The following is a 21,357-nucleotide window of genomic DNA, read 5'->3' as shown; positions in this document are numbered from 1 at the left end:
TCAAATCAGGTGGAGACATGATGGCGCAGATGCCAGAGCCATCCATCCACTCATCCCAACTCTCCTCTCCACCGGCGGGTTTTGCACAGAGGCGGGCATCTCTGACATCAAGTGATGACCCCGCGGTGACGTTTGGCGGCACAGACTCGCCAACACAACGGTTCCTTGTCACAAGCCATTGACGGCAACCACCCCCCACTACCGCCGCCGTCCAACCTCTCTGCCACAGTAGGTACAGAGGCTGAGCAGCCTCACCCAACGCTGAACATTCTCGAACAACCTTATTCCTCTCTCCAAGTTTCCCAAGCGGGGTGCTGCTGCCGTTGCTACGCATGAAGCAGACCAAGTACCGACATGCCAAATACAGCTACCGATGTAGCCTCGTTCTCTCGACCTCTATTCGCTGAACCACCACCCATCTACCAGCCCCCAATCCAACCCTGAGTTGACACGCCCTCGGATCCTGTCCCTCCCGATTCCCGAGAACACGGAACTTGAAACGTCTGAAACGACGTTCCCTTTTACCAAAAATGGGATTTCTTGAGGTTTTATTACCAGATAGGAAGGAGAAGGGCTGCCAAGATGGTCACAGGTGCACGGAGAGTCATAACAACCATATTTTTCATGGCCCGTTGGTGTCTTTACAAAGGACCAAGGTAACATGTGTCTTTTATGGTACTAACAAGATCAGGACATATCATCAAATAGCAGAGCTGAATCCCAAAGAGGGTAGAAACGGTCTTGGATCCAGCGGCCTCTCAGTCGGCCTGGCACTTCTATACCTGTTGGAGATCCGGCAGTTTATGGTTACATACATCTTATCTCCTTCTGGCCACTGTAGCCTCCTGTCACGCCAAAGATCTGCCCATATTACCTAGGGGCGATTAAAGGCAACCGTGTCAGATTGAGAAAGGAATACACAGAGAAACCAATATGACACAACCCTAACCCTTCTGAACACTACCCCTGAAATGGGAATAGGGGGTTTAACCATCAAACCTACGGCTTCGCTGTAGCCAGAGAAAAGCGTTGTAGAAGCAGGGGGGTGGGAGGGGGGAGTCACAAGATATGTTGTAGACTTACATCCACAATTCAAGCTACCTGGTATCTTCCTCATTGCTTTCCCATGACAAGCTCAAAGTTTATACCAACCAAAAAGAAGTCTCCTCCCGGCATCTCTGTAAGACGGAGCTCAACACGCATCAAGTAGTGTAACACACCATTCCCTCTCTCTCTTTGGCGCTACAAGTTTTTCCCAAAACAAAAGCGTTAAACGAGACGACGAAAAGAAGATTTGTGGACATTTTAATAGCAATCCTGAATTACCTAGCTTTGCTTTAATTGACCAACATTCAAATCCTTCCCTTCTCACGAGTAAAACTGTACTAGGTCCATAATTCCAAGAGCACCCTTGGGTTTTCTGTACTTGAAAAGAACCACATATCATGGCATTCCTCACGGAATTGCAAGTGCAGCTTTTCTCTCCGACTTGATTCGCTCACCGTAAATTTTCACCAACCAGGCATGGAAGGACGACACAAGGCTGCAGATCTATTACCCTGATCCATAGACCTTTTCCACACCGACGAAAAAAACCAAATCCAGGCCTCGCAGTCCAGTAACAGACGAAAGAAGGGGAAGAGAACCAGGGCAAGCTGGTATAGCAACCAGCCCTGAACAGATCTATCCCCAGTTCAATAATTACTCGCTTCAGCCACCCTGTCCTTCACCATATGATTTGATCTCTCCCGTAGATATAACCAAGTACACCACAAAAGGTTCCCATCAAGAAACATACAGCAATCCACTTCAGACCATCACAACTCCGCCATTTAAACTCCAGTATCATCCCAACAAACAAACACTCCCTCTCACAATCCAACCAACCAGCCCATTATCTATTCAAACTCAGACTCCATAACCCGAGTTCATATCAGACAGCATACCTATTTAGACCATATCAGGTAGTAAACCCCACAACTATCCCCTCAACGCTCATGCCAATATCACAAACAACCAAACCACCTATCTTTCCTCGGAGTTCTTGCCAAATACAACTCCACCGCACCAAGGTTGTAAGACGGCTCGGGGACACTAGAGTATATCACCTCTACCTTACCAGCAGCCACATGGGACAGGCGTCGTCCAAGCGAGACACATCGCCACAAACCCCTTCGTTCACCAACAGGCAAAAAGGAACAATCCCCAAATTCTCCCTATGACCTCCGATTCGCTGAGCAGTTCAAAATCCAGGACTATTCCACCAACCCACAATCTTAAACCTTACCATCGTAAGTTATCTAGAAAGAACAAGCACAAAATACCGTAACGTCACAGCTGCATACCTCTCTAACGGGAACGACATCGTGGTGCGAATCTCATGAGAATTTACTCATGTATTCTTGCGTAGGGGGCAGTTCAAGCTTCAAGATCATCATCAAATTGCAAAAGCTGGGCAAAGCCGAAATCACGAGAGTTCAGAAAACAAGACGTGACAAATGTCGTCTTCATTAAACCATGATTGTAACGATATATCCCTTGATAGGACCCCAAGACTAGTTCGCTGTGAATGGTTACACAAATTCAACTCCAGCTCCAAACTCCTCGCCCAAATGGGGTCGGTGACCCCAACCCAAGTCAAACATTACTATCCCCCAGATGACTGCTAGATCAAAACGGGCCAACCTCCTCCTCTTCCATGGGTATCACTGTGACGGAAATCCCCCGATAACGAAACCAAAAACCCCCCTGTGCCAAAATTCCTCAACAGCACTGCCGTTGATTCAAAGCTAGCTAACTCCTCTGCCAGATCCAGCCCTGACAAAGCACAGCCCAAAACCCCAAGCGATGTTTAAGATAACTACTGAGCACGAACAGTGAAGCAGAGCCACCCTTGTCGACACTCATCTATCGTCATCATCGCAATTGGTTCACGGCACGGCCAGTAGCAGAGCATGACCGGTTCGAAGTGTCAGCGAGATCCCTCGTGAAGCCATAAAGTCGTAGAAGATGAAGAGGATGGCGAAAGCTGGGAATTAAAGTCAGGAAGAAAAGAAAAACTACTTTTCGTGGCCGACAAAACAAAAGTCGATGGTGTCAGAGTCGTGAGGCTCTCCAAGGATCTCGTGGAAACTCCAGAAAAAACGATGGATGAGCGGCCTATTCATGGCGGCCGGCGAACAGGCGACGTATGGGTAGGCACCCCCCGAGCCTCAGGAGGGTGAGGGTGAAAGAATAATTACGACGTGATAAGACGTGGGAGGTAGCCTCCAACGAAGGGAGGGGTGGCGCTTGTGGATGTGGAAAACAAAATAGAAAAGAGAAGCATAGCCAGGGGCGACTAGATTTGGCCTTTGATGTCGACGCGGGCGAAGGCTTTCGCTTTGTGGCTTTCGAATGTCTGGCCAGCCTTGCCAGTGAGGATGACAATGGTGCCGTCCTCCTTTTCTTGGAGCAAATCCTGACCGCCGTTGTCAATGATGAACTGGGCGGCTTCCATGTCGGACTCAAAATAGAGTTCCTCGGTAACAAATCGCAATGGCACGTCAGGCTTGTATCTGTTGTTAAGTTAGCATTGGATCTTCACCATGACAGGAGGAGAATGAGCTTACGCCTTGCAAATGTTGCACAGGGCAGCAAGACGCTCCCGGCCGACAAACATATCCATGAGGTATGCACCCATGTTTGGGGTCTCGTTGTACAACTGGAAGAACCGATGGTAGTTCCCCAGGGCCAGGGAGGACCGCACGTCCAAGGCGTGCTTGATCGCCTTGTCTTTCTTTTCTGCTGGGGTTAGATCTGCCAAAACGCTATTCAAGTCTGTGCGGTTGGCTGTGTGAATGAAGTAAAGAATCCGATAAGCCTTGAATTCGTTGGCCTTGCCTTTGAGGCCCAACTTGTACAGTGCCTTGAGCTGAGTCTGGCACTGATTATACTCACCGAGATCCCCCTTTTCCAAAGCAATGCGAGCATGTATTTCGTACACCTCGACAGTAAAATCATCCCTCACGCGTTGCACAGTCAGATCCTGGCGCATGGACTTGAACTGATCACAAATGTATGCGTAGTTCGAATCCTTCTTCCACTTCTTCTTCAGCAGCTCCAGCGTATTCTTCAACACCCGAGGCGGACGCACGTTCTCAGGCTTGGGAGGAGCAGTCAAGCGCAGATAGCTCTTCTCAAGCTTTTCGCACGTCCCAACGACGGGCCCATCGCCGGGGGGAGGGCTTGGGGAGCGATATGTCGATACGTAGCCCCCGTTGAAGCGCTTTTGACGCTTCTCGTACTTGTTCAACTTACTCGTGTTATCGGAGCTCTCCTCGGTAGCTTGGCGTTTATCCTTGGAAAAAGTGACGCGATCCTCGAGGCGGGCGCCTTGGCCTGTCCTCCATGGTGGGGTGATACTGAGATTGGCGACATCTTCCAAGTCGGCGGACTTCCTCTTCTTGGAGATGGGCATTGGCGCGTTGGAGTAGGGCGTTTGTACTTGAGCGGGATAGGCCATGGCCTTGGCACGTTGTTCACGCTCCTGCTTGATTATTTGTTGGGGCAGCGGCATCGTCTCCCACACGATGGAATACAGAAGGTTGTCCTCGCTGGCGCGCATGATGGTTTCCTTGAGCTTGGCTTCCATTTCTTCTTTCGAGACGGTAGGATCCATGTTGGCGGGGAAAAAAGAGCGCTGGACGTAGGAGCGGACGGAATCAGGCCATTGAACCTTCTTCCTGGGCTGTTCATCAGCTGTGGGAGGAGAAGCAGCGGTCGGCTGGTGATTAGCTGGGGCAGGTGGAGGGGATTGGGCTGGGCCGTAGGGATGTGTGGTGGGATAGGAGGCTTGTGGGGCGGAATAGGACTGGCCGAAGGTTTGTCGGACTTGGACTGGGGTGAAAGCTGGAGCTGTAGGGGAAAAAGTCAGCAAGAAATTCACTTGAGGATAGAGGGTCTAGAGGTGTCGGCCACATACCTGAATAGGTTGCTGCGTAGGCAGTTGAGGGCGGAACGCCCTGGGGCGGGGATGCGGTTGGCCACGTCGGCATCATGTTGTCGCTGCTGTGATCGCTTTGCCTCTTGTGGGAGAAGAGAAAAAAAAACCAAAGGTAGCTGTTCAGAGAGGTAAGTAGGTTGCAGAAATACGGTCGGAGTGCTGGTCAGCGAAGCGGCGATGGCAACTTGATGATGGCGGTGAATGGTGCGAACTGAAGTGTGCGAAGAGAGTTGAGTTGGGTTGGGCAATTCGGGAGAAGCGGAGCGGAGAGGAGAGGGCTGCAATGTGCGGAAAAGTGGGCGGCGAGTCGCGTTGAGTGGCTGGAGCGCTCTAATGAGTCTTTGTCGAGTCTTTTGGGGAGACGCTGAGTCAGCCATGCAACAATCGGGGCAGGTGGGATAGGTGCTTACCCCCCGTCTCCTGGTTACGTCAATGGTCGGGATCCACCAAACGACAACGACAGACATCCTGTCTCTCATCAACAAACTCATGGTGGAAAACCACGGCACACGCACTGAAACTGTTCCCAAAGCACCGGGGCCGTCTTCCCATGACTATGACGAATGTTCTTAAAGCACATCGACTTGACAACCGCACTGCGGCCTTCGTACCTGCCCGATGAAGACCTGCTTTTCGTGCAAGACAATGTGGGGTTGTATGAGGGGTGAGTTGCTTGGGATCATCCTTATCACCACCACTGACTGACCTTCGCTAGCAAGTTCAAACTCCCGAATCAGCAAAATGGCCAGGTCTACTTGACATCGCATCGGATATGCTACGTCGACAAGGCAGAGCCAAGAAAGTACTCGGTTGCGCTGGACCTGAAAGATGTGGAGCGCTATGAGTTCTATGTGAGTGCCGTGTTGGATTTGCGGCTTTGAAGCTCTTTGCTAATCGCTATCTTCAGGCTGGCTTTTTCAAGTCCTCTCCAAAGATCACCCTGATACCCAAAGCAACAAAGCGTGCGCCCCTTCAACAGCGCTCTCCAGCTCATGTCTCTATTCCTTCCCGGAGCGGCAATTCCTCGCCAGCCCATCGCCAAGAGGGCGTCCTCCGGGTATCACCAGTTGAGCCTACGCCCGTGAGCGCAGCTACCTGGGTTTGCACCATCTGCAGCTTCTCAAACCCTGTCCCGTCCAACTTTGACCCTACTGCCGCCAACGCTCACACACCTCTGCCTCCGTGTTTGGCATGCGGCATTAAACCAACCCTAACCCATGTTCTGAAAGCCGCAATCAGCAATGCATCAACCCGTGGACCATCGAGTCCGGCTCTCCAAACGCCGCTACCCGTGAGGCCGAAGCAAATCTCTGACCTAACCTCACCACAGTCTCCAGGCCTCACAGCACCCCCCCGAAGTTCAGATCCCGATGCCTCCTTCCACTGCCCACGATGTACCTTTGCCAACCATCCCTCTCTCCTATCCTGCGAAATATGCGGCGCCTCACTCATCTCCCACGACATCCCAGCCAGTCTCACTCAGAGCCTCCGAACCAACACGGAATCTCCCGGCCCCTTCCTCAACTCCACCGCCCCCGCCCCAGTTGGCCTGGAAAGCCCAGAGAACGTCAAGCTTTCTTTCCGCCATGGTGGTGAGAAGATATTCTACGAACGTCTCAAAGGCTGCATGACGCAGCGGAAATGGCTTCTCCAGAACGCGCCCCCCATCCCCAAGTCATCTCGCTCCGATGGCACCAACGGTGGTTCTGGTACTGCCGGGTCATCAGAACCGGAGAGACAACGGCCCAAGATTGGTGGTATTGCCGGCCTGGAACGGCAAACTCAGGCGATGCGCAAGAATAACGAGCTCGTCATTGGAAACGCCTTTGAAGACTTGGAAGCGCTCATGGCATCGGCGAAGGAGATTGTAGCTTTGGCGGAAAGTTTCGCGAAGCAAGTCAGGGGCGCTGGGGGCTCGTCCGCGAGTGAGAATGCTCTGTTGGCCGAGTCGGCAAGTCAGCTTGGGTTGATCACCACGAAGGATATTGTTGGGAGTAACGGGGGCGACTCTTTGTATCTGAGTGAGTTGGCAAGAACGTTGGCCGAGTTTTTGACGGATGACAGGAGGGGGGTCTTGAGAAAGGCCGGGGGAGTAATCTCACTTGTGGATCTATGGGCTATGTTCAACCGAGCCCGAGGCGGAGTCGAACTGGTTAGTCCCGCGGACTTTGAGAAAGCAGCGAATCTATGGGAGAAATTGGAGTTGCCGGTTAGGCTGAGGGTGTTTAAATCAGGGGTGAAGGTTGTACAGAGCAAGGATAGGACGGACGAGTCGACGATCAAGGCGTTACTGGCTTGGATGAAGGATTTGCATGAGTTTCCTCCTGAGAAGGAAGTGTCGTGGGATTGGCATGAGTTTGGGAGGGGGGTTACTGCGAGAGATGTGGCGGAGAGGTTTGGGTGGAGTATTGGTGTTGCCGAGGAAGAGTTGGAGATGGCGGAGGAAAAGGGGGTGCTTTGTCGGGAGGAAGGGATTGAGGGGTTGAAGTTTTGGGAGAATTTTATTGACACGGGGGAAGGAAAGGGGTATAAAGACGAGGCGACGCTGAAGGCGGAGTTGACGCTCAAGATGTTGAGGGAGAGTGGGTTTATTTGAATTAATATCAAAACATAGATGGCTTCGATGTCAGTCTCGCAATATGATTTTATATTGACAGAAGAACGAGTAGATGAGGTTCGTGAGGGGGTCATGGATGCAAAGATTAGGGTGGGAAGGATAGCAACCGCATCATAGGTATCTCGGTTTTCGTTCGCAGATAAAACAAGACAGATCACTGTATTTATATACCCAGCTATTTATCCAAACAACAACAAGAGCCTTGATGTCAGAAAGATACACACCATCAGGAGGATTTGGGCTACCTTTGGGCCATATCAAATCCCCGCCCCCCCGCCCAGAGTAGTGAACTGGAGGAACACACACAAACAACCACAACACCACAACAACACCCATGGCAGGGCGCTGGATACTCAACCTCATGACAGTGGCTCGCTCTTGACCACCCATCAACTCGCCTCAACCTTCGATATTCCCCAACTTGTCATCCTCACCACCGTGACGACCTCGCGGTCGAACAACGATGTCACACGGCAAAAGCCAACCACTCGCAACCACCACCAACAACACTGTCGATACCACCGCAAGGAGGGGTAACTACACGTTGTGAACCAGTCGTCAAAGTGAGGCAGACAATCAGAAGGCATGACGGTTATCAAAGGAAGCCCACTGGCTCTGTAAGATATCGGAGGACTTGGCAGCGGCCTGATGCCAACAAGGGCACGGGCCAGGCAAGTGAGGATAAAATACGCGTGCAGGATCATCAAGACTGTATTTCCTTCTTCTTCTTTTCGGTATCACAGACCTTCGAGGCCATTGAAGATTATAAGCCTGAATTGAACCATGAAGTTCCAAGCCCTGATATTACAGCCCTTGTCACAAACGACGCTTTTCCGAAAGTACCAGCAGTCCGTCGCCACCAAGTCTACCGAATCCAACTCTGTGGAAACAGCTCGTCATCGTTGAGAGCCGTGATGGCCAAGCAGTCGCGGGGGCAGATGACCGTGCGCACCCAACCAGAGAGTCCCGCAGCAGCCCTACTGTGGCACACTCCTGGAAGCGCCAGTTTTCGGTAGTCTGTTTTGTCTCGCGCGAAAATAAACAAGCCTGTTGTCTCGAGCCCAGGACCTTCGAGTCAACTGACCCTCAATTTGCCATCCTGTCCATCGCCTCCGATGACATCCATCACTCCAAGCGCCCAAGACCTTCGAGACCCCCAGCGCGTCTTCCCATCGCTTCCGGAAGCTGCGCAGGCAGTGCTGAGCGCGTCCGCTTGTTGTTGCTTGCAACATATATTTTTATCCAAGAGGTTTTGAGGTTTCACGGATCGCCGCTGGCAACGCTTGTCTTGTTGACAGTCAGGTCCAGGATCGCCAGTTAGGTACTGTCACTCCTCTTGTGCTTTTCTTTTGTGTTCCCCCTTCTTAGTCAGCGACACCGGATGGCTAACCACTCGCTTTTTCAACAACGGTCTTTTTGCAACAGACTGTTTGAACAAACCCCAACCCCATTGACAGAACGTCGGAAATTGGCTCTTTGTCAAATTCAGGTACTTTATTCTCCTGATGGCGTTTCTCGTTGTACGGAGGTTGCGGTACCGAAGTTGATTACCTGTAGTGGTCTTGCTAAGTTCTAACCACCTTCTTCAGTCCTCAACGACCACCGACCCCCCCACCCTGGAGGACCGGGACCCCGAGGCGATTCGTTTGACCCGGTGTGATGGGTGAGGATCATCTGGATAGAAGTTTCCCGTGTCTTGTTGCTAACTCACGGGGGAGGCGGTGGGCGAAGGTGGAGGCCGATTGTTCGTTTGAAGCCGACACGGCATGATTGGTGATATTTATCTGGAGAGAAGTTTCTGGTGTCTTGTTGCCAACCATTGGGTCATTCTTGTGGCAGATCGTTCCGCTACAATATCATCAAGTCAGTCGCAGCCATGATAAGCGGCAGGGCAAGCTTACTTGTCTGGTTGACGGATGTACACTTCTTTTTGTTTTGCATTTGAACCAGCCCTAATAGACTTCAGTCGCTCAAGGCCGGGGTTGTTGGATGAGAGAGGAAGAGGAGGATGCGGAAGAGCAGAGAATATTGAGTGGTTGGCCAGGTAAGAACCTATTTATTGTCAAATCACATCTCCTGCTCGAAAGTTTCGGCTCGTGGTTTCGGGCATGGATAAAATTGTCGCCGGAGGAGTCATCGTAAAGTCACTGAGCTTGTTTCCCAGGCAGGGCTCGTAGAGTACCTATCTGACGCAAACCCAGGGCCAGGTGTCCGGGTTGTTGAGATGGAAAACGTGTACTAAGGTTTAGCGACATAGTCATCTGTGAAGGGGACGGTACCGGCTCACAGCGGTGTGGGGAGTGGACACCGGGTTGCTGCCTTGCTCCCGTCTTCGTCATCTTGCAGTGGGCCACGGTCTTTTCTTTTTCTGTTTTCTTTTTTTATTTATTTTTATTTCACACCTCATTACCACTAGCACTACCTTTGCCCGCACCTTCGTTAACCGTCCCGTAAACTGCGAGACTCGTAAGTAACTGAGCTCTGTGTGCCCTTCCCCCCTCCGATCCCGTCTGGGTTATCGATGGGCGCCACCGTGACGCTTGCCTGAAGTCTGTGAAGCGCCACAACCGCCGTCACGAAAGGCATAGCGGGACGGCATGTGCGAAAAAACCACTGTCTTCTTTTTCTGTCCCCAAACCAAATTCTCTTTTCCCCACGACAGATTACCCATATAGTCACACCCGACAAAATTTTTGGCTCAGTCCGTATTGGTCTCACGAGGTGAGCAGAAGGTAAGCGCAGTAAGCATTACCCTGAGCTAAAGTGGGTCCAAGGACCGTTCGGCTATACTTACCGCAACCAAAACTGATCATGACTTCCGTTTTCTCCTTGCGCGTGCTAATAGCCCGTTATTAAACCCATTAGAACTAACTTTAGATATAGTTCAGTTTTCAAGGGTTCATACCTCAGCCCTTACGCTAGTGCGGGAGGTGTCCTGGGATGTGTGGTTGTCCTCGCCGCTTTGATCAGGCCCTGATCAAGAAGGCTATCAAGAAAATATCAACTTTCGCGAGGGAACACGTTCCAAACACGGTCAGAGATCCGGCTTTCAAGTTCTTCCAAGCTCTAGATGCAGCCTCCCGCGCGTAGCAAACGGTGCTAGGCAGTGATATCTTTCATCCGCGCTGCGGGAAATTGAGAACTTGACATCATTGACATCGCAGTTCACTTCTATTGACTTTAATTCTTGAAGAAAGTTCTGTCGGTTTGTCGCCATCATGGCCGATACCTCTGATCCCCGCGAAATATTTGAGCCCTCCAAGTACTCAGAGCTCGCAGCCGATGCCCCGATTCGTATCAAACGAGGCGCAGAGAGTCAGTAGATCAGGGCCAAGGAAGAGCAGCAAACGGAGAGCGTTGGTCCAGATTGGTATCATTGGATCGAAATTGCTGGTTGGCTGAATCACTGCCACGTGTTAAGGTCCAGAAGGCTCCCGAAGGCAGGGCACATTCAAGGTTCACCAACGGTGTCGTTGTCGAGGGATGCTGCCCATTCGCCGGGGGGGCAGACGGGTTGGCTTGCGGGCCGTCGCAGGCAAACTTGCGCCAAACAGCTGATACCGGATTGGATCGGCCGGGCTTCAGCAAGTTTCTTTATAATTTCTCCCTCTAACGCAGTGATTATGATGAGGCCCGTCGATTTGTTGGCTTGTCTGTTTTCTTATAGCTTCCTGCTTAACCTGTTATCGTTGAAAATAGCCGGGACGCTGCAGTGACAAACGGACATGAGAGACACACCGGTGCTGCAAGACGTATTCCATGGGTTAGAGGATTAGGACTCCACGTCTCGAATCGAGGGGGATGCCGTTAATGAATATCCCGGCCGGCCTCTGTGATAACGGGCTTATAACTGGTGTAATGCCCTTCACTGGGGATCTCCGACACGTCTGTCTTCGTGCTTTATTCAGTCAAGACTTACCTGCACTGACAACCTTACGGAGCATTCATTACACGTATGTCAGCCTTATCTACTCATTAGAATGATAACCCGTTACTAACATCTATATCTCTTGAGGCCGGGAAACATGTCGACTTCTACTTCTGTTCAGAATCCGAACATCGGGGCAAACCTACCGATACCCACGGAGAACACGGGTACCCACAACCCGGATTCCGGCGGCCTCATCGACACCGCTACGGCTATGTCCGCCCTCGTGGATATCCTTGATGGCCAGCCCATCACGCCTCCCTCGCTGTACATCGACCTCGAGGGAGTTAACCTTTCCAGACATGGCACTATATCCATTCTTCAAATCTATGTTCTGCCCCGTCGCAGGGCCTACCTCATCGACATCCACATCCTCGGTGAAAAGGCGTTCTCCACCCTCAGCTCAACCATGGGCCGTACCTTCAAGGACATCCTGGAGTCAGAGACTATCCCTAAGGTCTTCTTCGACGTCCGTAACGACTCAGATGCGCTATTCAGCCACTTCCAGATCCGTCTCGCAGGCGTCCAGGACCTGCAGCTGATGGAGCTCGCCACGCGCACGTTTTCGCGGAGGGTCGTCTGCGGGCTGGCCCGGTGCATTGAGCACGATGCCTCTCTGAGCGCATCGGAGCGGAGTTCCTGGATGGCCACCAAGGAGCGAGGCACCAGGCTTTTTGCGCCCGAACGTGGGGGCAGTTACCAGGTGTTCAATGAGCGGCCTCTCAATGAGGAAATCAGGCGCTACTGTGTTCAGGACGTCCATCTCCTCCCCCGGTTGTGGGCGCACTATTACGGTAAGCTCACGAAGGCTTGGGAAAGAAGGGTGTGTGAGGCCTCGCGGGACAGAGTGGCGCTGTCTCAGACGCCCGGGTTCAATGGCAAAGGACGGCATATGGCACTGGCACCAGCGGGTTGGTCTTGGCTGTAATCTGGTTGATTCTAAGATTGTGCGGCATTCTGGCAATCTCATGCGGCGCGGACGTGGAGACGGCACAAGTCGCGTTGTGGTCCAAATTTGACGGCAACTGATCGATGGCAGAGCAGATGTTTTTGAAGTGAGTGGGCATCCATGTGTCGTAGACATTTTCGTGAACCGGTAGTTTGGCGCAGTGGTCTGCCCTGCCGTGACACCTCCTGAGTGAATATCACATGAATTACACTTTATAAGTGAGCTAGAAGAGATTACAGTTAGGATATTGTTGAGATACGTCGCCTGCAGGCTAGTTGATTAAGCCCTGCCGGGCAGATCGGAAGCAATTACCTGGAGACTCTGGAGTCCTTGGACTGCGAGGTACGACGGTGTGAGGTGACACCGAAGGAAGGGAAGTATAGGGAACTTATGCCCTGCAAATAGAATGGTGGACACTGAAGCTGTGCCCTGGAAGAGAGTGTGGTAAACCAGTATATTGTCTTTGACTGTTTGACTTGACCTTAAGAGTGGAGAGAAAAGACCATTCCAAATTCACTGCGAGGGGAGCCTTTTATAGGCATCCAAGACCTCGTTTTTCTCCTTATCGTTCCCCACAACTTCCATCGGTTCAGTTAGCCACAATAGCTTATACGAGAACTTTGTAGCTCCTCGTGACCGTTGTGGGCGTTGTGGACGTTGTGGGCGTTGTGGCTTGAAGCCTTTGAGTGCTGCGAGCCACGGGAAATAACATCTGTAAAATCCACAAATAACTGCTGTATTTCAACAATAATCAACAGAGGATAAGGGATATTGAACCTGTCAAGTAGATTCCTTATGCTATTGAAGATAAACTCAAATGCCTCTGTTTTTTCGTTGTTAACAAGGGCAAAGAACTGTGAGTAATTCGAGCCAACAGGTCATCGAGTTGGACTGAAAGAAGGGAAATTTGTACTTGTTGGTGTTGTATGTAACATCGAGATACATCACTTCCGGGAATCGCTCCATCATCTTGATCATTTGAGGGTGACAAAAGACAAGTGCCTGAAGTCTATCGGGCTCATCCTCTTCCCAGAGGGCCACATATAGAATTTCTTGATCGTCGGACTTTTTGATCAAACTGCCGGTAGCAGTATACCCCGCAAGGTCTTTGCGTCTGAGAGCAGCGCGTCTATTGTAGACATCCTAGCGAATAACGGCATCGGGATCTTGGTTCTCGGCCATGATCGCAACCTCTCGCGCTGGTATAGATGGTAGCTATCTTTAAGAGTTCGTATGCCTGTATCTATAGTAAACGCTGAAAGCAATATAATATCTATCAGGAGAACCCGGGCACAAGGATGCGCGAATGCCGCGATAATAGTCTTACTCCACTTATGACTATCAAGAAGACTTCCTCGACTCAAAAGCTAGCTTAACCAGCCTTAAGTTTACGAAATCTGGCTCTCAGCTTCTCCAAGACTTCGGCGCGGCTTTTTCGCCTCGGTTGATGAGTTGTTACAACCTGCACCAGGAATGGATACAGACTGCAAGGCAGTACGCCAGAGGTGAATATGACAGGATGATCGAAGGTTGTGACAAGCGTCTCAGACATGGGTTCACTGTCAACAACAGGTTGTTCTAACAAAGAACTACTGAGAGTAGATTGTAGACAAATGAACTTGATTGCTTGCATGAGGAATCAGATTCCTCGACATGGGGAGCGCCCGGCACTCCCCCCTATTTATGTGAAGCTATCTACATATGTTTCTGAAGTATCTTTGTACCTTGCTCAGTGTGCTCAGTGTGCTCAGTGGTCTTGGCGCACTGAGCAGACTGAGCAGACTGAGCAACTCCTAATTGGTTGCACGGGGGCTTGTGGGTCTTTCCATCCCTGGCCCAATGATTGGCTGGGGTGTCCCAGCACCTCAGGTACCACCCAGTGGTTCCTGTACAGGGGTATTACGCTTGGGGCGTAACACTATGATCTCGTTGCCGATAAGGTGCTCGAATCGCTCATGAGGCTTCTCGTATCTCTCATTGTTCGGAGGTCCGGTCAAGAGCCTGTCTGGAGATCCGGTGAGGAGTCCTGGGAGCCGTTGAGAGCGCTTGTGGGCGAGCCGTTGAGAGCATTGTGGGCGAGCTGTTGGGAACAATGTGGGCGCAGAATTCCATAAACAAGTGCTGTAAAGTTCCATGAATAAATGCTGCATTTTAACAGTACCTATCCAGTCAAAAGAGTAGAATTGGGCAGTTGACTATTATGCATTTTGGGAATGCATTCTCCATATATACCTCATTGGCACTAAAATCCCGAAATTTATTTTTGCCGCCCCGTTTTTATTTTCAAGTTTTATTTCTGTTGGCGCTTATGCGCCTGAGGCCATTGGAAGATAGGGGGGAGTGAATGTGAAAGTGGGAAGAGAAATCTTTCTCAATTTTTGGCAGTATGTCTTCCAGAATCAGCACTGGATTTCCCTCGAACTGATAGTCTGGGTGCTCTCGGTTTTTCATGAGGGTGTATTAAGAGGTGGTATCACCAGGAGGGGGGAAGTGGTGATATTGCTCATCACGTCACAGAAACGCCCAACTCCAAGCCTTATCTTCTTAGCCTGCTGTTTCATGGCATCTCACGCCTGAGATGGGGGTTCAAGGAACTACCAATGCCTAGACAAAGGCATTGGCCTGGAACTACTTTCCGGTTCTTCTGCCTTGTAGAAGAGTCACTAGTATCCCGCTTAACTCTTTACCCTTACCCCATTTCCTTGGCCGTACCGTCCTGCCCGGAGGAGGGGAGGACCCGGATGATGATCGAGATCAGCCCGGACTCGAACTCCCAGAGGGATTTAATAAAGAGAGAGTCTCGACCATAATAATAACTAGGGACAGGTATTCTCGTTTAAGGCTTGCACCATACGCTATAACGTTCAGGGAAGTGATCGATCTTCCTGATATGCAAACCGCTACGAGACTATTGTCAGGAGCGACAACACCGAGAGGCAGATCCTGAGGTACGAAGGTTAAGGGTGTTTAAGCCAGTAGATCATGTAAATATAGTGCAATGCGCTAGCATAATAAATACTAGGTTACTTTCATGTAATGACTGCCCAGACACCTGCGCTTTGTGGGCTTACAGGCCGCCCTGTTTGCTCCGAGTGTCTGGATAAGTTACCTACGGAGCATAACATAGTCGGCTGCCCGGGATAACGAGCAGAGGATAGCAAAGGTAATGTTGAGGGAATCAATCCGTGCTATAAGGAGGAGATTCAGGTGCATTATTAGAGTAGGGAGTTAAATAGCATGCAGACTGGAGTCTGTTTGATTGCCTAAACAGCTTATATAATTTTTTTTGGTTGTGACTATCCGATATATACCCGGCTCTAACACATTTCTTTGTGTATAAAAGGTTAGTATATGTGATTGTGTAGCAAGTAATAAGTGCATGCCCTCGAGAGGGGGGTCTCAGCGCGCCCGTGTTAAGCTCCTTCAAAAGCCCGCAGGTTGGTGGCTCTCCATTGTCAAAGGGACCAGAGGGGGTGATGGGTGGGATCTGTATATTTCACATCATCAAGAATATCTTTTTCAATGCCAAGAAGAAGCGGAATAAGCCCAGAAGAAACACCAACACAGTTAAGGCTGAAGAAGAGCAACATGTTGATGCAGATTAGGAATCTGCTGCCAATCTTACTGCCCGGGAAAAGTCATTCCTCGATAACCTTCGCCGTAGCGGAGATATTGATATACATGCTCACTCGTTCACTATCGAGAAGGATCCCCATAGCTTTATAGTCTTCTTCAAGTCAGTCCTCTACTCCCAGACTCAAAGAGCGTTTTGGAAGGCCTGGATACAGCTATCTCAATATTTCCATGACCAGCAGAGGACCCTTCCCTAAATACAGGATCAGCGGATTCCCCTCCGCGAGCTGTGGGCTCATTGTTATACCAAGCGATATCGCCACTTCGGTGGAAGAGTCACTTCAACAACAGAATCAACCAATCACGCGATCAAAAGCCACCTCATTAACGGTCGAAGCGACCTCGCTAGCTTCGTTCGCGTCATCAAAGAATGGTGAAGGAGCAGTTCAGCATCTTCACCAGCAAGTTGACTGACAACGAGACTCGCGTTCGCCACGAATTTCTTGAAAAAGAGTATCTTGGTGAACTGCCGAGGAATATATTGCTTAAGGGACGTCTCCTTATCCAGGATGAGTATCGCCACTACCAGGGTAGTATCCCCAGAGACAACCCGACCTGCAAAGATACCACTAGGGGATTGCGATGCAGACTGTACGGTATCCTTGCAGCTGGGCGTTCCCTGTCGTCATGTCATCGCCGATCGAATTTCGAAGGAGACTCTCAGTCTCAGTGATATACATCATCACTGGGATCTTCAACAGCCTTTGGTAAGTCTTTTGATAATAGTTGCTTCAATGAGAATCTTTCTGATACTGTTTTTACAGGGAGAGGATGATCCTTACTTGCGCATCAAGAATCCTAAGATGGCTACTAAGCTGAAGGGGTGGCCGAGTAACAAGAAGCTCGGACTTCCCACGGGGGTAGTTGTCATCCCCACGGTATCTCGACACTACTACGAAAAACAAGAAAAATATTACCAGGACCTCCAAGATCACAAACAAAATGATCACCGAAGCCGTCAACCGCAAGCAGGTGACTGGGAAGATCAGCAAGAAGAAGAAGCCAGGTCCAGTTAAAGGGAGTGGTCCCCGTCTCGCTCCCTCGGTCAGGCGCCGCCTCTCACAGTGGGAGATGGAACCAGAACCTGAAGACGATGGCGATCTTTAGGATGGCTTCTACTTCCTTGACACTGGCTTGCTGCCTCCGGCCCAGACTGGTCGTGATAATGAGACAGTTGGGAATAGTGGCAAGGAAGATGGAAATGGTCTTGAGGAGCCTGAGACTGAAGAGCCTAGAGTCACTCTGAGGGTCCCTCCAAGAAAGAGGGCCGGTCTTATGATTGCCTCAGAGTCAACACCTAAGCGTACCAAGAAGGCTACGCCCACCGTCAACACCACAACTGAAAGGCAGGAGCCTAATACCGTCTTGGCGATGACTTTAACGATGTTATCAGAGACTAGCTCCCAGAGGGTCACTCGCCGTGGGCGTGTGGTTAAACCTTCCAAGAAGGTATCTGAGGCAGTCAACTAACCAACTTGACTTGCGCGCAAATATCTAAAAATTCCGGAAACGGGTTTTCCGCAATTGTTGTACGAGTGAGAGCGTTGTTATTGATACATACTAAAAAAAGGCGTAGGAATTTGAGGGCACTGCAAAGAAAGGTTATACATGATACAACGGTCAGAATAAACACTTAATTTACGTAGACTTAATAGTGTATTTAGTTGGCTGTAAAAATTGGTCTTTTTTATGCAGTGGTGGAAAAGATGTATTGAAAATTGCGCGTTTTGTGGTGGTGACCCAGGGTTCTATGGAGGGGGGTGCAGGAATATGGAAAAGGGGGTGCAAGCCTAAAAGGGTCGGGGGGTGGCAGGTGTAAAGAAAAAGGGGTGCAAAAATAAAGTAGGTCATTATAAGTCGACATATGTCTACAACGTGGAGCAATAAGTTACTGAAAACCATTCCGTGCTTTATTCCGGAGTCGAATTATTCAAAATGAGAATGTTATACGCCGAAGCAAAAACATAACATAACTTGTACGTGACAGACGTCTTCTTGATATCTTTGCTTGAGCCCATACATCCCTAGATCAACAGGAATAACAGAAACTTGTCAACAGGGTCAAGGAAAGTGGTATCGATATATTAATACATACTATCTGACATCAACCAAAACAACGGTGGGTTGGGGAGATTCGGGTTAGGTCCTTCCAAGGCACCTGAACCCGCATTCGACATTTCTTCAAAGTTCACTTCATTTACCTGTCCGCTTAATGCTGATCGGTGGTTTTGAAATTGGCAGGCGGTTGACAGCCCGACGCATGGTTGGGAGCCGGTGAAGACGGCTGCGGCAATCGCCTGTCCAGCCATAGCTTATTATCTACATGCATATAGCGGTTCACCATTCCCAGGACTGTTGGATCAGCTGCTCCGCACGTCTCCTTGCCCTCGATACCGTCTAGTCCCGAGAATACGGAGTTTAGCGGAGTTTGGAGTACTTCGTAGCTATTGAAGTCGCTGGCGACACTACCCGACCACGAAAGCGGAATCATGGACTGGTAGTATTCCCCGTCAACGTTGGTCAGGTCTGCGCCCAGTATGATTGTCGTACTCTGGGCGGTGGGCTGTGAAAGAGTCATCTGTGTGAGTGCCAAAGGGGAGCAGGAGAAGACATTAGGGTATATAGTCGATTGTGAGCAGGAAGAGCTCGGCTTAGGGTATACAGAAGTGCCTTGGGCAGTCAGCGTGGGACTCGTGCCCACGCTCTGGCTACTGCCGTCTCCATCCCATACCGGTGGCGGGACTCGGTAGTCATGCGCTGCCAGCATGCTATACTGTTTATTGTAGCTGTCGTCACTGGGTGCTACGGATAGCGTCCCCAGCTGCTACAGCATATTGATGTTGCTGGTGGGTGTGTTCTTATTAGTAGAGCTGTCGGCGCTATTGAAGATATCCGGGCTAGCCTCTGATGAGATTGGGAATCGGATTAAGGGGGCCGAAAGGTGGAAGGCTAAGGTACCTGAGTGTGAGGAATCTGTTGGTTTGCTTCTAGAGGATGGGTGGATTGTAATAGCTGGTCTTCACGATATATATATGTCTCTACTTGCACGCGGTAACCCGGAGCACATCACCTTGTATGCGAGCTCTGGCCCATGAAGCACAGGTGGGCTGATGTTCGGCCCAGGTGCCTAGGATGTACAAGCGGCCCCATATAGATTGAGAGGTAATTGGCCGTTTTACGAGCGTAATTTGGCACGCTAATTGGGAGAGATGAGGCAACACTCATTCCTAACCTTTAGGCTCGTTAACAAGACTACATGACTTCTGCAGGTCGAGAAGGGTGTCGGAAAGGTCACTAGATCGCATAAAGCCAAGAGGCGGTGCCTGCAACAGGAATGGGGAGATGCAAGGAAGGGGGGAAAGAGGCCAGGGGAGGTAATATGCAGATAGACCCTCTCCTCCTTCCATCCCGGAAAAAAAAGGGGGACGGAGGAGATGATACACATCCTTGTAATTGGTGGCGAAGGCTGAGCGAGCGGAGGAATGGGAGTATTCCTTATTCGTTCCTCACTCCTGAAGAGGCAGAAGCTGCGGTAATATTCGTTTGGTCATCATGGAATGACCCCGGACGCAAAGGAATCTGAATAATTAGAGCGAAACACCTGGAAGATACAAAGCATACCTAGCTAACTAGGTGTAGATATCAATCAGGATTTACGAAGTACTATATTTAGCGCTTATCTGAGTCCTCTAACCGAGGGCCATCGACTGAGGATCCTAGAAGGACGCCTGCTATTTTTTTCCCTATAGCCTAACAAACTCCTGCAAAGGTTCCACTGGCAGTTTATCAGCTGCCACCGTTCTCAAATAGGTAGTCTTGTCCGAGCTACTCAGCGTTGCCTTTCCCTCTTTCTGTTACGTTAAAGAGAAGCGAGTCGATCAATAGACATATAATTCAATCACGCGTCGCAGGCTTCAGGACATAGTTCTGATATTTGAGAGTCCTAAAAAGCGGATTTACGACGTGCGACCATGTCATGGGCCCTTGCGGGGATATTTTTTCTAAATCGGCCGGCTCTGTTCCCCCTTTCCCTTCTCTTGCCTCCTCCTTACTCATCTCCGTCATGCATCTACTAAAGCTATGGCATAAAATCTGCCTTGCTATCCCTCGAGGTTGCTCTTTCCTTACGGCCTCGCCCACCTGACAGGGCCATGCTGCCTGACAGGATCGAAGTCATACGATCTAATCCCATCTCTGTCGCAGTACTGCTAGGATACTACCTGTACGAAGTATAGCGCTGCGTTCCTTGACGAGGTTTGGCTTGCGCTATTATATTATCTCGTCACCCGATTCACTCTTCAACTTACCGCTAATGTCTGCGGGCGGACTGCTAAAGCGCGAGGCCTCTCTCTCCTATTTGGACGGCTATTGCCCTCTCCGTTGCCTCCTTTCCCGCCGCGGTCACACTAACTCGGACGTCTCGGGTCCCAGGTCAATACTCCTCAATCTGTCCCTGGAGGTAGCGTGTAAGCTCGCGCTGCAACACCCATCGTGTCCCCTATCTATCTGTCAGACGACATTGGTTGGATTCTTTACGAGATCCTGCGGCTTTCAAGAAGTGGTCAGCACGGCAATCTCGTCACCTCCATGCCAATTATAACGCCCCATGAAAGGGCGGAGTCTCCTGGTAGGCAGATCATTCTAACAAAGCCAAGGGAAAATTCTTTCCAGGCAGGTAGAGCGACACTGGATCGAATGTGTGTTTAAGTTCATGCTGTTAGCTTTGGCATCAAGGCTCGGAAGTCCGGCAACCACAGTCGTTCGGCATTCTCTTTCTTTTGGTCACCCCTTTCTTAACTAGACGTTTTTTTAACTTGGCTACTTGAGGCCTAATTTGCCGCCGCCATACCAGTCCTTGTCCCTTCGGCATTAAGGCAAGACTCTCCTGAAGCCCGGTTAGGCGCGCCAATCCACCTTACTGCCGTAGTAAACTAGGGAAGCCCTTTTTTGCTAGAGCATCTAGAGGGTTCTATAACGCTAAGAATATAATACAGGGCGAGTTTTCGCTATTCCAGCTTTTAAGAAATCAGGAAAATTGCATTAGGGATGCTAACATCAAACATGCAAAAACTCACGTCTTACAGCAGAAGTAAGACAACGGGAAAAATAACTCATGCGTGATACTTATGGGCAACGAAATCATTCACCTAAGGAATTGTAATTCGATTTTAACTTTAGGCAAGTCTAACCTGGGTGGCAGAATGGGGCCTAGCATCGCTACAGTTAACATTAACACACCCCCAGCA

At 50.2% G+C, this 21,357-nt stretch overlaps 3 protein-coding genes across 3 annotated transcripts; 2 read left to right on the top strand and 1 right to left on the bottom strand.

The window, feature by feature from the left end:
• Positions 1-2,436: 2,436 nt before the first annotated feature.
• QC762_600580 (uncharacterized protein) lies at positions 2,437-5,288 on the bottom strand. The gene is made up of 3 exons (XM_062891751.1): positions 4,964-5,288; positions 3,612-4,896; positions 2,437-3,557 (listed from the first exon to the last, which is right to left on the bottom strand). The coding sequence occupies exons 1-3, from the start codon at positions 5,037-5,039 to the stop codon at positions 3,341-3,343; spliced, it is 1,578 nt and encodes a 525-aa protein (XP_062740750.1). The 5' UTR covers positions 5,040-5,288; the 3' UTR covers positions 2,437-3,340.
• On the top strand, positions 5,112-9,041 carry VPS36 (Vacuolar protein-sorting-associated protein 36). Its single transcript, XM_062891752.1, has 5 exons — positions 5,112-5,648; positions 5,700-5,835; positions 5,892-8,064; positions 8,427-8,922; positions 9,027-9,041. The coding sequence occupies exons 1-3, from the start codon at positions 5,548-5,550 to the stop codon at positions 7,578-7,580; spliced, it is 1,926 nt and encodes a 641-aa protein (XP_062740749.1). The 5' UTR covers positions 5,112-5,547; the 3' UTR covers positions 7,581-8,064; positions 8,427-8,922; positions 9,027-9,041.
• Positions 9,042-11,626: 2,585 nt separating this feature from the next.
• On the top strand, positions 11,627-12,457 carry QC762_0096160 (uncharacterized protein; the record flags this gene model as incomplete). Its single annotated transcript, XM_062884111.1, has 1 exon — positions 11,627-12,457. One exon carries the CDS (start codon positions 11,627-11,629, stop codon positions 12,455-12,457), a length of 831 nt encoding a protein of 276 aa, XP_062740748.1.
• Between the last annotated feature and the right edge of the window lie 8,900 nt (positions 12,458-21,357).

Source organism: Podospora pseudocomata, chromosome 6 (assembly GCF_035222375.1).
Source record: "Podospora pseudocomata strain CBS 415.72m chromosome 6, whole genome shotgun sequence".
Lineage (NCBI taxonomy): Eukaryota > Fungi > Ascomycota > Sordariomycetes > Sordariales > Podosporaceae > Podospora > Podospora pseudocomata.
This window is presented reverse-complemented; position numbering and strand designations above follow the sequence as displayed.